Source organism: Chaetodon auriga, chromosome 23 (assembly GCF_051107435.1).
Source record: "Chaetodon auriga isolate fChaAug3 chromosome 23, fChaAug3.hap1, whole genome shotgun sequence".
Classification (NCBI taxonomy): Eukaryota; Metazoa; Chordata; class Actinopteri; order Chaetodontiformes; family Chaetodontidae; genus Chaetodon; species Chaetodon auriga.
Window position 1 is genome coordinate 10,280,965 of NC_135096.1, and position 18,309 is coordinate 10,299,273.

The 18,309-nt window shown below is 43.5% G+C and overlaps 3 protein-coding genes across 3 annotated transcripts in view; all 3 read right to left on the bottom strand.

Moving 5' to 3' along the window:
• The window catches only part of stradb (STE20 related adaptor beta), a 123,764-nt gene that overhangs the window by 100,517 nt on the left and 4,938 nt on the right, over positions 1-18,309 (bottom strand). The window lies entirely within an intron of this gene.
• The window catches only part of gpr137c (G protein-coupled receptor 137c), a 152,839-nt gene that overhangs the window by 57,203 nt on the left and 77,327 nt on the right, over positions 1-18,309 (bottom strand). The window lies entirely within an intron of this gene.
• The window catches only part of nalf1a (NALCN channel auxiliary factor 1a), a 29,327-nt gene continuing 11,166 nt past the window's right edge, over positions 149-18,309 (bottom strand). Inside the window, exons 2-3 of the mRNA XM_076723899.1 lie at positions 7,120-7,291; positions 149-4,909 (exon numbers count right to left, since the gene is read on the bottom strand). Of these exons, the coding sequence (XP_076580014.1) occupies positions 4,611-4,909; positions 7,120-7,291 (471 nt within the window). The 3' untranslated portion in view covers positions 149-4,610. The remainder of the gene's footprint in view (positions 4,910-7,119; positions 7,292-18,309) is intronic.

Here is an 18,309-nt window from a genome sequence, read left to right on the forward strand (position 1 = left end):
CTGATTCTTCCACAAATCGTTTCTTCATTTATATCGTTCACACAATTTATTCATATGACTATTTCATAATATAATGTTCTGTAATTGACCCCTTTGGGGCTCCATACTTATCAATGTCAAAGGCAGTGAAAAAAACACAAACACCAGTAATGTTTAACATAATTTATATTTATTTTCTTTTGAACAAAATGTTAATAAATGTATTTGTTTTACGTCCAAAAAAGATCATGACTCGTGGGACGCATTTTATAAATAATTTCATCCAAGTCTTTTGTAGAAAAAAAAGAAAGTAAATTAGCAAACTAAAGCATCTCTAGTATGACAATATGACAACTTTATCATAATTTTTTCTCTATATTTGAACCCTTTTCTCAACTCAAGCTTCATTTTTTTTGTATATTTTTCTTAAGACCTCTTTATCTCATCTTTTTAACATCCAACTTAGTCCTACTCATCAACTCACACCACTGCTTTAGACAACAGAAAAATGCAGCAAAAATCTCAAGAAACAGACAAAAACCAAGGAGGCGAACAGAAAACACAGTGAGATTCCAACAGTGGGAGGAGTGCAGGGGACGTCTGGGAAGGGGATGGGTGGCCATTTTGGGATCCCACATCCTCAGAACATATTTACAACAGAAAGGACAAGGGGGTTGGCGGTGGTGGTGGTGGTCAGGGAGGGTAGGTGGGGGTTTAGTTTGGGGTGGGGTTCATCTGCATAGATCCACAGGACTCAGATCATGAACAGCTAGAGATCGAAGGGACGGAGCACAAAGTGTGGGCCTATTACATCCGCTGCTGTCTTCAAGGGAATGTAGTTCTCGTCGTCACAGTTTGTCAGGGAAAACAAAGGAACAAAACAACACGTCACACCAAGCAAAAAGGGATCAGAGAGTAAACTGGGGGGGCGGGGAGTGGGGGGGGGGGCTTAAGTCCATGGACTGCATCTTGAAAATCCAGAGGCAAGTGTAGACTTGACTTCCATGTGACATCCCACTCTGGTGATGAGTGTGAAGAGCAAACCGATGGTCGTTACGTGATGTGAGGCGAGGGAAGGTCAAGCTGTTAATGGGGAAGGGGGGGGGGGGGGGACTGATACCATGTTTTCACAGCCAAGAACAATTTGGAGGAGATGTTACAACTCCAATCTGTCTTTAACTGATCGTTGGAGGCAACCAGGATGGAGGACAAAAAAAAAAAAAAGATGCTTCATTAAAGACATTTAGCGTCCTTAGCTTTAATTTTTGGTGTATCACTAGTTGCTCACAGTATCAGATTTTAATCGTGGATGAATCTCTTTTTCTGTCAAATCTCAGTGCCTTCCTCGCTAAAAAGGGGAGTTTGAACTCTTCTTAATCCCTGCGTGACCTGTCCTCGTGTCAATGTGCACTTTACTGGCAGCAGCCACGCAAAAAAGAAACAAAACAAAAATAACCTAAAAAACAAAATTGGATGGATCAGCCCTTGAAAACTCCTCACACTCCTCGCATGCTGACACTAACACAGCCCTTTGCTAGTCTGTGAAAGATAGCAGTTGATCAGCTCGCCTAAGGGTATTTAAGAGTCGACGGATTGATTGATTGATTGATTGATTGATTGATTGATTGACTGACTGGCTGGCTGGTCTCTTGCAGCAACTCAGAAAAGCCGAGTCAACAATAGTGAAGATGCCACAAAGTAGGACACTCACACTGGCTGTTTTGGTTTTTTTTTGTTTTTTTTGTTTCTATATTGCTCCATTGCCAGTATCTGCCTCACTGGGCGTACGCAGCAGAGAGGCACTCAAAGATCTGGGGCCTCATTTATCAAAACCAAGCATAGAACAAGATCTAATCGTGTGTGGAGGAACTGTCTATGCAAACACGAAACACCCCCCCCCAGCCTTCAGGCAGTTACTTTCTGTGGGCAAAAGGAGACATGCAGCATGGTGTGTGCTCCTGCGTTGTTGCTGGTCTTATTTTAGTTTATATGTTCGACAACGTTTGCAATATTTAACTTGTCATGGCGAGCGAATGACTGCGAGCGATGCGCTGTGTACGGTGCGTCTGGTGGAGTGGCATGTCTGCTGTTTTCATTGACACATCTGACCGTTTCTGTTGGCAGACGTCGGGAGCAGCGTGAAATTCCATCACGGCTCATAAATCAACGCGGTATCAGACCAGTGTGTGTAATACAGCTGCAGGTCCGCCGTGTCGGTGTCATGTTTTGCTCGCCAAGGCATGAACAGAACATGTCCTCATTCTGCACTCAAGTCAGCAATGATAAATGTGCAGCGTCTGCTTCCACTTCCAAAATAAAGCTTGCTGAGAAACACTTCAGGTGACAGTCACACTTTGGTTACACTAAGGGACCAAAACTACTTGGGTATCATGGTTTGGGTTGAAATAAGTACAACAGTTATGTAAGTTAAGTATTTTACGTACGTATGTGATTAAGGTAGCTCACCTACGTCAGTTAGAAAACGCCAATTTTTGCATTTGGTTTCACATGTGGCACGAACCCCAGTGAAAGTCCTGTGTTTGACACATCCATCCACCCCGACTTCCTCCATATGTAGACTTTGTCGCACTTTATGCTGCGTTTGACTTTTGCTCCTCTCATTATCACCTTCTGCTGGTACTGCACCTTCATACATGTGTGTACTTTTCATGCCTGGGTGAATCAAAACATAGCACTGACACGCTATCATCTAGTAGATCGGTGGGTCTATAACACACTTTGGCGTGATACTGGGCTGCAACCAGCAGCCGTTACCAAGCTGCTGCACTGCAGATGAAATCATTACTTTATGGTCACTACAACATGAACAAGATTGTGTGTGAGATCGGCTATATTGACATTGAAAATGTGTGATCACACAAACAGTTTGCAGACATAGTGGGATGATTCAATGCTCTTCTTTCCCGCCATAGTTATAAATTTATCTCTCTCAAAAAACACGTTTTAGTATTTTGATGTGAAAATCCACTCTTCCTCTAACACGTCAAAATATTTAAAAATACTCATGCTGAAGTAAGGAACAGTTACGTACACTTATCCAGTAAAATCTGATTTGGGTCAACTAGCTAAGGAGTGTGTGTGTGTGTGTGTTTGGATTTTTTTGGAAAAAACATTCCAAAGAAAGCGATTAAGGTGTAATTTAGTCATTTAACCCTTATTCTCCTCCTTCTGATGTAACAATATGGGTGAGGGAGGTGTAGGTAGAGGCCATGTAGCTCCTATGCTCCATATCACCTTGTAATCGATCCCATCTGTAGGTTTTAATTTAAATTCGCTCTTTCAGTGGATTCATTTCGCTCGAGGTTAGACTTGTTTCCAAATGAAAACGGAAAAGCCGACAGTTTACCGTTAATGCTTACACGGCTGACAGTAGAGTTGTTTGTGTGTTTGCAGTTCAGCTTCTCCGCCCGTGCACCACTGGGGTTTTGTTGGTACTCATGGTTGGGACTGGTTCTAAAGGTCCACACATTCTCAAGCACAAGAAGAAATGGGTAGTTCGGATTCTGTGCATAGAAACTAGTGCAGGCACGGTTGATAAATGAGGCTCCTGGTGTTTTGGCATCACGCAACTATTCTCTAGTGTCCCTGGGTTGTCCCTGTAGTCTCATGTACGACAACTCTAAATACTCTCTGTGGCGTTAAGGCGAGCCACTGGGCTGCCCGTCTGCAACACCGACACTACCGTATGAGGTAAACTGAACACTTAAGCAACCAGAGAACACCACTTCCTGTCTAGGAGCACTGCCTGGCGACTAAGCTCAGTATGAACTCCTGCAACACCCCGTAAGCATACGCTGAGCCGTCACTACCTTTGCACTTCATCGCTCCTAACTTGCTCAATGGCCCAACAAGTTAGAAGAGAAAGCGAGCCAGTCTCAGAGCACTTAAGGTCCTAAAACATGTAGGCATGTACCGTCGTAAGGGGTTGACAATAAGTTCTAGGGGGACAAAATACAAGCTGAACATTAGAATATAGAAGAATCACATACATTTTGTTTTCAGCGAAACAAGACCCACATGAATGACGGATGAGCTGTTCCTGGCAGGCCCTCAAGCAGCATCACATACAAGGTAGTGAGACGATGCCTCGGAGGTGATGGAGAGTAGGAAGTGGAACACGGTTGATATGTCAAAACATTCTGGCACCTGGAAAAAAAAAAAAAATACAGCAAAAATCTAAAGGTAATGATGAGTGAGAGCGCACACTTCATCAGTGTCCGTTTTTCCTCTGACGAGCCATCCATACACACACCGAAAACGTCAGGAAGGGAGGGAGAGGGCGGAGGGGAGGGATGGAGGGAGAGGAGGGACAATATGCTAGAAAACATTTGGATGGAATAGAAACAATGAGCAGGTTTCAAGTGGCAAGAGGTCAGTTCTTTAGGGGGGTGGTTCACAAACGTCTCGGTCCGGTCCATGTCCAGTCCCAGCACCCTTAGCTCCAGTTAAAACCCTCCCACTTCCTGTGGTGGATGGTTCATCTGCGGCAGATTGTAGAGGCATTTCCAGCATGTCTCGCCAGATGTGTCCCTGGCAGCCATGACATTGTAAAAGCCATAATCCTCTCGAGCGACATCACTCTTTACAAGCACCAGATTCAACCCCAAGGTTCACTCCTCATTCGAAGCACTCTCCTCTGGCGAGAAAATGGCAGCCACGCCCACCAACGTAGAATTATGGGAGGCTGAAATGATGATGACAGTGTGTAGGAGGACGAGGGCCAGCAGGCAGATCTTCAGTCGCCCGCTGCACAGTCTCGGGTTGGCAGCGGAGGTGACCGAGGCCCCCTCGGGCTGGCAGGAAGAAGCAGTCCTTTTTAGTGTCCCGCCTGAAGGGTTGTCCATTTTGGAGTCCCATCGGACGTCGCAGCACTCCGCCTCACTGTCTGATAGATGATCTCCCAAGAGCCCTGAGAAAGAGATGACACAGAAGAGAAATGCTGACTTTTTCCCTGCTGCATACTATGTGTCTATTAATAACCACAGTCAAGGTGATTTAGTTTGCTGATACCTATAAAAAATGGCATAAAAAAAGAAATCTTAATGAAGTTGCCAATAAATGACGCTCGTACTCTGTAGCTCGGATTAACTACAAGTGCAGCTTTCAGTCTGTGTCGAGCACAAAAGAGTGGACATTCAAGTCAGACTATGGAACACCTGATGAATAGCAACCACTGGCAAATACAATTATGTGATCAGGGTGAAATTAGTGGAAGCAGAAAAGAGTATTCATGACTCAGTGTTGTGTGTTTCTATGTCTGTCAAAGGTTTGCTCACATAAACTAACATTACCTGCAGGTCATACCGGACCGAGCAAGGCTGTGAGAAAGAGGGCATTTCGTTCACCTTTTAATTCATGGGAGGAACAACGTCTCATATCGTCACTACAAAAGAATGATGAGTTAGTCTTTCAGCCGCGTTGCAGCTTTTAAAAGTCCACAGTTTTGCCCCGTCTGTCTTCAAACATCAGTAAAGTGCCCACGTGAACAGTGCAGCCGTTTCTGCTTGCTGGAATCATTCCTCCTGTTCGTATTGGCCATTAAAAAGTCATTTCCTCACATGCTTGCAATGTCAGTGATGGGGAAATGTGGAAAATGAATTGAGAAATTGTTCAATGCAGCAAATTAAATACGTGACAAACCAACTGTACTTCATGCTTAAAGTGATGCAAAACGACAGAAAAATTAAATAATTCCAAAAAGCGGCTCTACTCATTCATTTGCAACACTGGGCACAATGCTCTATTACAAAGTCTCATGACAAATTAGACCGACCTATACTGTCTCATGATATAGATATGTTATAAATGAGATGCTAATTTATGTCCAGTAAAAGGCCAATGCCTTTGACAGTGGTGATGGTCATCTCATCAACACTGACCATCCTTTTGGACATCCTTCAGCTCTGTAGACCGATCAGGAGATCTCCGATTGTAGCTGTGACAGCGACGCGGAGGACCAGACGCCGTGACCCTGAGCTGAACTCAAATTAAAGCCCGTGACCACTCGCAGGGTGACGTTTCACTGTATCGGTTGATGGCTCTAGAAGTGTTGACTTGCCAGTGTATGAGAGGAGCTGTCGCTGCACAGGGAAAACCTCACTCACCGAACGAAAGCAGGGGGAGAGAGCAGTCGAGGGTGGTGAGAACAGATCTGGGACTGGCTGATCTGACATGGATTAAGTTTATTTCTGGACTGAAAACTCATCAGGAATTGAGAGAAAAAAATGACTAAAATTCCGTATTGAGGACGTAAAGGTTGCCACAATGGTAGACTAAACGTGTGTACCATTTACCGTCACATTAGAAGAGGTTAGGAATTTCTAAATGAATGGCTTTAAAGTTAAAATAATAGTCCAGCCACTCTCTGAAGGAACGTTTTGCAGATAAATAAAAGGTTAAACTTCAATTGTAATCGACAGCAGAAGCATTTGCAAATCTCTTTGCTAAGTTGCAGACGATAAGTAGAAGGAAACAGCCTTTCTGACCACCCTGTCGCCACAATTCATTTTTCTACAGCCCCTTAGCTCTGAAAATTTTGATGACCTCACATAAATTCCCAGCGCAGGTCCACTGAGCATGAACCTGAGCAGAGATCTCACCAGCCAGAATCACTGAAAACACCAGTGTGGCTGCGCAGGGACTTTAATTTGACGCTGTTGTGGCGCTCAGCTCGTCCAGATAACTTGTTGTGTTGACACACAGCCAGCGCCTGGTCCTCTGAGACAGAGTCCTTGCTGAGTACTACTGTATAAACTGCAGTAAGTATTGAGAGACAGACCAAATTCAATTTATCAATGCATTGTTAAAATGTTCTTGTTTGTGCTCGGCTGTGCTCAAAAGCACCACTAGATGTCATCAGAAAGCCTTCAGAAACGCCTTGCAGTTTTCCTGGAGGAATACCACCCAGTAAATAAGGAGATCCACACTGTGCATGAATTAATTCTGTGTCTTCGTTTAGAAAATGCTATCCACCAACATAAATTAAATGATGAGGTTTTTTCTCTGAGGCAGTAGAGAATGCAAGGCCACACAAACACCCACACACGCAAACATACAGTCCACTCTTCATCTGCTGCTGCGTAAACAGGGAGTACCACCGGACAGTGAGCGGGGATTAACCTGTGCAGATGAAGCTGGGGCTGCCGCCGTGGATCAGGTCGTCGTTATCGGGCAGGATGAACGGACAGCTTTGCTGGACCTCCAGGCAGTACTGGTGGCACGGTACCCTCTTCTGACAGGACTGCTGGGTGGTGGGGAAATACTGAGCGCACAGCCAGGGCTTATAGGCCGTCTGAGGAGGAGAGGGAAGAGGAGAAGGTGACATTAACAGATGCTGGTTCGGGATCCACTTGAGGATTGGTGAACGCGGTTTGGCTGTGCTGGGTCTGTTAGTTGTACATTTGTAAAAGAGTCATTTGTCCATTTGTTATCTAAACACCTTGTTCTATAAAGTAATTACCTGTGCACTTAATCCACTGAGCATCAGATACAAACACTTTTTCCAAAATGGATTCCCAGCTCTTTGTACATTAATGAAAGTTCAGGAGAGTCAAGGCCAGTCTGCGAGCAAAGCCAGTTGGATATTGGATCAATCATACCGCAGAGCAATAGCCAAGAGAAAGTAAACCATGCTGAATACAGTGGAATGATTCACTTATTTGTGCAGCAGTTTTAAGACGTACAACTTGTCACAGTAGCATTTACAATAATAGAATATAAAGGCACTTTAACACCAGACCAGAGCTGCTGATTTTCACAATTGTTGCTGAAACATTTTCTGTCAAACTAGTCGTTTCAGGTCTACGCCACACAGCTATGGAGTGGATTAACAAAAGCCTCAGAAAGCCTTTCTTTATTTAGTTTGGAAGTTTGTCAAGGTATAACAAAGCAATTCAAAACCAAGTGGCACCGAAGAACCTCATCAAATTCAAGTTTCTGTCCTCTTCCGAGTGAAATTTGCTGTAGCTCACTGTGAGGCAGAATGTAATACAAAATGCACAGACTTTTGTGCATAAGGAGACAGATGGTGACATGTAATAGCCAAAGCCTCGGGCTTGGAAAGCTTAGCAAAACAAAATGAACCAAGGGCGAACCACAGTCTGGATTCATTCTCATTTTTAGCCTTTTCTTCATGTGCTTTTTACTGGGATTAACACCAGAGAAGGCAAATTACAGCAAAGAGCACAGTCAATCCACTGTGCAGAGACTTTAATCGGGTTTGTTTAGCCAAAATCTCCACCAGCCTGGTGGGAAGAAAGGTCATCAGAACTCTTTCTGATGAGCTACATGCAAATACAGAGCAACAACCCAAACTTTGGACAAAACAACATAAACATGTTATATGCCAGTAGAATGCATGAGTTCAGTGGGCTCAGGCCGGCATTTTAGCAGGTGTGATGTTTAACATGTTCATTATCTTTGCTTGGTGCGGTAACATGCTAACTGTGGCTCATTGATGAGGCTACTAATTAACAAATGCTGCTAATTAGAACAAAGAGTGTCAGCTTCGTGCTAATTAGGCACATTTGCAAGAGCTACAATGCTAGCCGGCTAAAAGTCACCATAAACTAATTCATGTATGAGTTTATCCTTCCTCCATCAATGCACCCACTTCTAATAACCGCATAGTGGCAGTGAATGGAAACACACATTTTCTTTATATTTGTGTAAAATTTGAGATACTTTATCAGACAATGATCATTGTGAAAGTACGTTTTTAGGTAATAATGTGAGGAATTCTCATGAAAAACATTTTTTGTCTAGCAGTTGACATTTTTTTGTGATGGAATCAAGCCACGTCTTCCTGAGGATTATTGGTTTTACATTCCATTTGTTGTTAATACGTCTGTGAAGAGTCTGATTTAAGATTCTCGTTAAAGTTTAGCATTTGGCATTTGCAATTGTGGCCGCCTACAGAAACGTCATCACAAGCACAAATCCCACGGAGAACGCGTAGAGAACACACTGAGCACAGTTAATTATTTCCTGTGTTATTTGACCACAGAGGAACATCTATGGCATCTGTGGAGGGAGGATGGTTAACTGTCAGTGTGGTTTTAAAGTGTCATGGGTGTTTGGTTAAATTACACCCAGGACCTCCACAAGGCTAAAAAGGTAAATCTGCCCCTCCACTTACCTCCCCTGCGTTTTCAAATGCAGAGAAATGAAATGGGTGTCTGATTTGTTTCCTGTTTAGACCGACATGCAAAGATAACAAACACTGCACAGGCAATTATAATAATCTGATTATGGTGATGAGAATGATAATGATGAGAACGGCGTGGACCCAAATGCTTTGGAAAATCAAATATATATTCCAGACACGTATGACTTCATGTTGATGCACTGTGCGTGTGGAAGGGTTAAATCCCCATACCTGTTTGCCAGGAAATACACTCATCCCTCAAAAAACAAAAAAGGTCAACACTCTGGATTGAGTGCCTTGACGGGAGATCCGTCTCAGTTTTAATGCAGGTTACGCTCGTGGTGCAGGGTGAAAAAGGTTTTTCTCTGGATATTCATGGTCATCCTAACCGTAGTGACTACACCTCTTTGTGTGTTAGACAGTAATTTGGATAAATCACGCCGGCAGTTGAATTCCCGTGATCCTCTGCTTTTGGCAGCGGCGTTCTCGCCGTAGAGGGGCTCTGCGCTGAGCAGAAACTGGCTCCAGGCCAGGGTAAAAATCCCTCAGATCATTGATTACATGCGTGTTTCAAGAGTTTGTTGTATTTTGTCGGAGCCGGAGGTGTTAAATCCATGACAGGATCTTCAGTGTGGTGGCTTCCTGTCTGCACAAATGGCTGCTGTTTCATTCGTGATGATTTCGCATAAATTCTTGCCAACGGTGAGATAATCCGTCTAGGGATGCTGCGGCTATCAAAAGAGAACCAAAACAATACGATCGCAGTCAGACAGGAAATCTGGGTCCTCCTGAAGATGTATGCTGGCAGTTGCCAAGGTAACGGCTTTTTCTGCTTTTCATTAGAGCTCAATGGGTACTGCCCCACTCTCTGTTGGTTTTCTGTTTGTGTGCACATGTTTAAGCGCGCACCCAGGCCTGTGCGCGTGTAAATGTGTGCGTGCGTGCGCTCAGCATGAAAAGGGAAGCGTATGAGAGCAAATTGAGTTAGTCAGGAAGCAGGCCGGGGGGCTGATTTGATCAGTCTAATGTGTGATCAGTGTGAATGGGAACCTGGCACTCAAAAAGCCTCTGTCGCCATGCAGCTTAGTCCGCTTCAAACAATGTGCTGAAGCCCAGAGACGCAGACAGGAAAGACACCAAGCTGGCGACCGTTTCCACCAGGCCTTCACGTCTGCAGCTGATTCCATTGCCATTTGTGCACGCAGCGTTTCACCCCACCTTCAGGTGTTACATCGGCCAGTACTTCACATTTTAAAGATTGAGAGGTGCGATTCTAGATGTAAAATACGCCAGTGAGACATTTTCCGCCAGTGCTTACATGCACATCTTTTGAAGACTAGAAATAACATTTAAAAATTAAGATTCAAACACTGACGCTGTGGCAGATAAGTGTCAGCACAGCACTGGCATCTGTATTTCATCACAGTGATTACTATTATATAAGAGGCAGACTGTAGATCAAGTCATGGACGGCTTCTTCTTTCTGTAGCATGCAGTCCTTCTCTGGGACCAGCTGCTGCACCAGCCAGAACACACTGTTCACAACTTTATTTTAAATTACTCTTGGTTGACGGTACACATTAATTTTTCTTTCATATTTTGTTAATTAACTTGAAACCTTGACATCTTTATGCCTTGCAACACGTCAAGAGAGCTCACACTTTCCTCCATCTGAATCTAGAGCCGATGCATCAAGGTGAAAGTTGAATTCTCCTCACTTTTTGTGGAAGTATAAACTGTGGCGGTGGTACTTCCACTCGGAAGGTAAAACTAGTTAGCCCAGCTCGAGTGGAACCTGCTAGTGTTTCCACTCGGAGGGTAGAAGCTAGTTAGCAACTCAGTGTTGCGTTCGTGACACATGAGAGGAGCTATAATGCTGTAGTTAGCATTAGCTGTCTTTGTTTCATGCTTCCAGATGTCTCGATGGCAAATGACCTGACTTTCAAAACCCACTGCAACGAGAGTAGTCCTGTAACCTCAGCATCACAGGAGGGACTTAGCAACGGCGACGTCAACTAAAAAACGGACACCATACTGAAATAATCAGTTTGAACTAAAAGTTCATGCCACCTCGAGACAAGTGAATGTCATTTAAATTTCCTCTTTTTGGTAAATACAAATTAACCAAGTAACTGCATAAGTCAAAGTAAATATATATGCTCATGTCACAGCAAAAATGGATTTTAATTTCAGTTCAATTTAAAGGCTTCTAGTTTGTGTTTTCTTCCTGGCAAATATAATAATGGACAGGTTGGACAAATGTGCATCTTGTGCCTTCAGGGGGGTTTCTGCCCGTGTGCTGTCATGTAGCATCAATCAATCTGGGAGCAAAAAACATTCTCAAATCGAATGTTGCCTCAGTGGGGAGGGTGCTTGTGTGTGTGTGTGTGTGTTTGTGTGTGTGGTGGCCCCTTTATTTCATCATGTACGGATGTTGCACCTAGCAGGTAGTGAGCTGTATTACTGAGCTATTTTGGTGCGCAATGCAATATAAATTAGCAACTGCAGAGAGAGAAACGTCACGTTTATGATGCAATGCGATCGTCCTTGTTTGATGCTACAAAGAATTTCTCACTGCTCGGCTTCAGGGGGATCCACAGCTCAGCTCAGATGGATAACACACACCCCTGTGACTTCTCTGTTGTAAAAGCGGGTCAGTTTTGGTCATTCCACCAGCATCCAGCAGTTCACAGGCATCGACCGACCGTCTCAGGCTGACAGCTCCTGTAAATCTGACATGCAAAGCAGCTCTTCCTCCATTCCACTCTGCCCGGGCGCAGGGCTTCCCCTCACCGTTCCCATTCACATGCCAGTCATTTGACACAGCGAGGACTGTGGGAGAGCTCGTCTGCACACAAGAGGAACCACTGAGCAGCGGAGAAATATAAGTGCTCAGTATTTATTCCCTCGCAAAAATTGCCACCACCATGAGGAACCGTCAAACTGAGATTACTCCTCAGCAGCAGCCCCAACATAAAATCATAGAAGAAACACTTTAAAAGAAGCAGAACTCTCCTAATCTGCTATTAAATGTGTTACAAAATAACTTCAGTCATTCGAAAAGCTTCTAAATCTGAGTTTCTTTTTTGGAACAAATTATAGCAAAGCAAAAGTGGGAGAAATAATTGGAAATCGTCCTCGTCAGTGATGCTGATTACAGGGAGGACACTTGTAGTGGGACACATGAAACAACTGCTTCACAGTATTCACTTACAAGATGCATTTGCAGTATTTCACCAGCCTAAATAGATCCTCTACCCACGACTCATGTGCATCCTGTGCATGGTGGAGGTTAGAAATCTAAACTTCATGCCTTCTGGAATGGACAGATGTTGACATAGAATATTCATAATAACTGCTTTAAAAGTAATTACAAGAAACTGAGAGCAAAAAAAAAAAAAAGTTAATCCATAGTGATGTTTAATGTATGTGCAGTGATGTAGTACCAAAACAAATCTCACAAAACCACAAATTTAGCCAACAGCAGTCTATCCCTGAACTACAATTCTAAGTCAAGTGCCACATTAACTGTACTCTCGTTGGTTTAAGCTCCCGGGTATGTAAGAACTTTAACTCAACACGCCACTAAGTATCAACAGTCGTTTTCTTCCCAGCAGGACGGTGTTGTCGCGCACACACAGCAGCTGTAAAGTGGAATGACAGAGACGGCTATAAAAAGCATATGAGTCAGCTGCAGAGTGAGATCCCAGTTAGAAGCTGAATGACACAGATCATTACCACTCACACAAATCACGGCCCGTGTAGAACAGGAAGCAGCGATCACACTACCTGGACTATTTTCAGTCGCGTTTCTCCCTTTGATGAGGAGCTTTTTTCATTTTTTTTAAATACACTGAGCGTGCACAATATTTCAAGCAGATTCCTGACACTGATAACCCTCAAATTAGGACTTTTTTGAGGTGAAACTTAATATGCAGTCATCTGTTTCATGAGTCTGGGTCGCAAAAAACTGCAAGAGCATTTTCATATTTCTACACACACAACATGAAAGAAGCCCAATCAGTCCTGACAAAATGTTGTTGACAGGACTTTGATGCACTCACAACTCAAATCTCAGTGGCCGCCTCGGGTCACTGACGCAACCCTGGGATAATCCAGCAGGACAGGGATGCATACTGGAGTCTGTCTTCCCGCATTGATGTTGGTACTTATTACATCCCATTCCCTGGCGATGTAACGAATCCAGGCGCTGTATGTGTGCTTCTGGAAAATGGCACTCTGAGGCAGAGCGTTTTCATCAAATTAGATGGTTTGCAATTTCAGTGCAACCCTTGTTTGTACGTTCACCGTGTCATCTTCTACCAATGAGTGCTCTCTTAAAAAAACAGGGTCAAAGAGGGGCTGCGGCGGAGGACTACAAATTTGACTGAGCTTAAAATGGGTTTTCTTTTCTGAATGACGTTCTGGAAAGCAATGGCCTGAGGGTTCGAACATGGAAGGGGAACTCGGTCCAACCTGTAGTTCCTGCAAAAATGAGTAACACCTCTGACACGAGCAGACTGACTGAGCTAGCAAGCTGCTAAATAAATTTAGTTTAATTGCATTGTTAAGAATGAAAGCATATTCGAAGTGATAACCCGTAAGATTTTCATAAAATCAAAACCCATTTTTGTAACTATGTGCTATGTATTTACATTCTGGATACAGAGGTTAGTGGCGGAGTCCGCCACTGACATGTATCTTACACAGGAGAAACTGACAGGAAATGTTGAACTCCTGCATAACTTCCTTAGGGAAATGCAAGTGGGCTGAGGTGGAAAGCATGTGCCTCTGCCAAAGTTGCACAATCCTCTAAATTTTTAAAAAATTCAGAAACAGCTGTGGACTTTAAATGCACAATAATTTAGTCAAGTTGGGAGGTGTTTATTTGCTGTTTGTGTATGAAATGTGCTTTTTTTTTTATTCTCTTCTCTTTCATTCTGTATCCTTCTTTATTGTCCTTCTGATCTTTCTGTGCCTCTCTTTTTATACTTTGCTGGCTGGAACAATTTAATTTCTCCGGTGTGGGATTAATAAAGTTTTATCTTATCTCTTATCTTGGAAAAATAAACTTGCCTACAAAGAGAAGCAGTGGATTACACAGTATGCTTACAGTATATTGTACACCAACCATGTAACCTCTTCAACCAGACTCTGAAACGTCATAAACATAAATAAAGCCAAATGTTTTAACATATTTAGACTTTTTTTCAAAAAATAATGGAACAGTATTTGTGCTTCTAATAAAATAGAAAACACTTGTTTTTCACAAGCCCCCAAGTAATCAGTCTTATTTTTTGTGAAATGGTTGTAATACACATGCTCCCCTGGCTCCACAGCGCTTAAGCTCAGTGTGTGTGAAACTAAAGTGTTTTTTCAAGACAACATTTAGTTTCAAATCTCAGGTTTATGACACCAATCAGAACTCATTTATTTGTGCAAATGGCTGGAAATAAATTCTGCTGTCACATTTTCACTTTGCCGCACTTGCAGAAGGTTCAAATGTAGATCAAATAGGCCAAAAAGCTGTCATTTAGTGAATTACTGAACAATACCATATCATATGAACTTTAAGGAGCGAGCTGCCATGTCTCAGCTGCACTGAGGACAGTGTCAGTGTAAAGACTGAAACACAGTTTAGGCAGCTAGTAAGTATTCACACTCATAGATGTTGTGCATGCAGCTTTGGTTGGTGGTGATGGTGATGCAGATTGGCTTAAATCTATAACCGAATGCAGTCATTTGAAAGACTTGCATAAGAAAGTCACTTCTGAAACCATATGGAGCAGGAATTATTGCAGAAATGTTCAAGTGTTGTACCGTTGCAGTCATAAAGCTTTGGTTTGTCCTTAAAATCTTCAGTAAGTAAGTAGCATCAGATCCACTCATAGCACACAGGTGTACATTCTGATCTTGCGCTGTTGATTAGTGATGCATCAATAGTATTGACGGGCTTCCAGAAAACCCTGAACCTTTTCACTGGAAATGCCCTGTACAGCATTATGGAGTGCTGGAGCATGAGGTCTGACCAACCAGCTGGGTGGACATGAGGACCGGATGGCATCCATTTCCCTGAACCATGTTTTGTAGATCAGTTCTGAGAAAGCATGGTCATGAATGTGTATGGCAGGATTTGTTTTCAGCCTGGTCGAACGCGCAGGCGCAGCAACGAATCGTTTAGATTACAAAACAGGTAGATCTAAGAACTGGCTTTCCATCTGCTGTGGGAAACAAACCCAATTGCCAGCAGATACGAGATTGTTTCCCAGGTTTGGTTTCATGTTGAGTAGATTAAGCCGTGCTCTGGTCGCAGGATCCCTGTTGGCTCAGTTCCAGCTCTGCAGCTCTCCTCTCCAAAGGTTTAAAGAATTCATTTTCAGCTGGATCAGAGCTCTGGGAGGCTGCTGAATGGGTCAGGGTGGCTCTGCTTTGTCTATCGATGCAGAGCCTGCTGACTGCAGGAGGCCAGACCAAAGCCCAGGACATATTGAGTGAACAGCCCCCCCAGAGATGTCGCTCCACGATAAACACAGACAGATAAATGCTGAGTGGGTGCTGTGACGCTTTGACACACAAGAAGCGAAACAAACTGGACTGAGCTCAGCTGTACAGTTCAAGTTCCACACATTTCTAAGTGAGTAATACTATTATCAGCAGCCATGCATCCTAAACTTACTTGAGTTTATCATCAGATTATACTCACGTCAACCTAAAGTTCAGTGTCACATCAGTGGTCTTCTCTATAATAATTCATCATAACTATCATGACCAGTAAAGTAAAAGTACAGTACTTGAGTAAATGCACTTACTTACTTCCCACCAGTGATGAGGTTACAGCAGTGTGAACTCTGAGCTTTATAAAATATCCTAAACATGTTCCAAAGAACCTGTGTGTATTTGCAGTCCTCGCTGTTTTCACAGGCCCTGATTCAGGTCTTGTGCCGGCCATTTCAAAGCAACTGTTTGACATTTTGAGACATTCGCTTATTTGCTTTCATGCTGAGAGTTCGATCGATACGCTCTCACGACTGTACGTTAACTCTGAAGCTAGACCTCGGAGTCGATTAGCTCAGCTTAGCATTAAGACTGAAAGCAGGGCGACAAACTCCAAAAATACGCCCGGGGAGAAATAATTCGGTAACTCTGTAAAAATCAAGTCTTGACGTTTGGCTCGTGGCTCCAGCTTTGTATTTAGAATACAGACATGAAACTGAATGAGTGTTATTTCCCAAAATGTCAAACCGTGTGAAAACAAGCGCTGTGTCTCAATTCCATACTGCATTCTGACTGAACGTGATATGCACTTACTGTCCCGTTTCTTGCAGTGAGCAGAAAACAAATCAACATTTTTCACCCCTTTCTGCTACACTGCAATCAAACTGCGACTTCAGAATACCACTGCTGATTAAAGGAAAGGTTCACGTTCTTTCAAGTCTATCTGAGCTGCAGTGGAGGGATCGTATCACAAAGCGGGAATAATGTGCTGTAATAAAGACTGTGACTCTGACACCCACTTGATTCAACTAACTGATCTGCTGAAGATTCATATTAGCTTTGCCTGTGTGTTTCAAGGCCAAATGATTATAGTTTAAATGTACATGAGCAACGCAGCTTTGTTGTAGGCAACCTTGAATAAATGGGCAAACTTGTTTCCCAAACATTTATAGGCCCTGCACACCTCCAGTAGCCACATATCTGATTCTGCTTATTTTAGCTGATCAGACGTCTTCTCAGGTGTGCGTGGGCATGTACAGACTGTGCTTGATTGGCATCTCCCAAGCTCTCCTGTTAGCTTTTTTGCAGCTATTAGCTTTATTATTGTTATTAGCTGAAGGAATACAAGGACCTCTGATAGGCCCCAGCAGAAATCACCTCCAGCCGTCAGCCGATTTCATTTTAAAGTGAGACTGTGTCATTTTTAAAAGAAGAAATCGCACAGTCTTCCTGTTACACATGAAAGTTGACAACTCATAAGGAGTTCAGCTCAGTGCACTCTGGAGTTTTGTTGTTACAGCCTTAGTTGGCCTGGTATGTCCAGTAGCTCATGGTGGCTAACATCGGCTAATGTTAGCAAGCTTCAGATAGACATTGCTGTTTACCTGACATTCTTATCTTACCTTTGGGAACAGGTTAATATTAAGTCTGTAATCTTTGGAAATATCCATTAACTCCTCTGGTGTCTTCAGGAAACAGCATATGAGGGGGGTGGCGTCGCTCATCACTTTTCAAGGTAAATACTGTAAATTGCCGTCAACGTCAGCCAAGTGTTGGCAGTAATGACAGCGAGGGAATGAGGAGGCAGGAATGCAGAATGCAGGCGCAGCAACGCGATGAGCTAAATGCTAATGCGAGCATGTGTTCCTATGTGATGCCATCACTCATAGTGAGAGGGTGATACAGAAAAGAAGTTTTCAGGGCCTGCAGTGTTGCATATTGACAAATATTATACATGTATCGCTCCAAGGAACAGGCATTTCTGGGTATCCCCCCCATCCCCTGGTAGCAGAAGGCGCAGGTGTGAGCATATCAACAGGCTGTTTCCACATCATTTATTGATCAAAAGCGCCAAGAAAAGTGAAAAAGTTGCTTACAGCTAACTCTCACACGCAATTCAGTTAGCAACAAATTAACTCAGGATTCATTAAACCTATCGATTGGTCTGGAATAAAACCTGACTGCTATGTAGAGCTCTGGTATATTATACATCAGAGCTGCTGGAGTGTAGGATTCATTTACAAGGACGAAATGGAAGTTAAACAGCCAAGAGGCCTCCCTTTCCGCCCACAAGCTCCTGTGATGATTACCCCCCCCCCCCCATCTCTCCATCTCCCCAACCTCTGCAGTCAACATCGCAGCCTTGAAAAACCAGACTCCTCGAGTCACTGCAAAAGAACTTTCCTGATATCTCTGGGACATATTAGGGTCCTTTTTGAGTGTAGAAATGAGATACAGTCCAGGATCGAGCGTTCCCATTGAGCATCTACTGTTATGAAAGAGCTGAACGCTGTTGAAGAGAGGGACTCTCGGTGTAACAGCGGTGCAGCCCCTCAAAGCTCAGCAGAACAGCTCTCAACTCAGGTGGCCACTTGGCAGATCAGATGTGAGGGTTTGGAGGAGAGGTCACGCGGGAGCAACATCAGGACCGTGGGTGTAGCAGGTGGCTT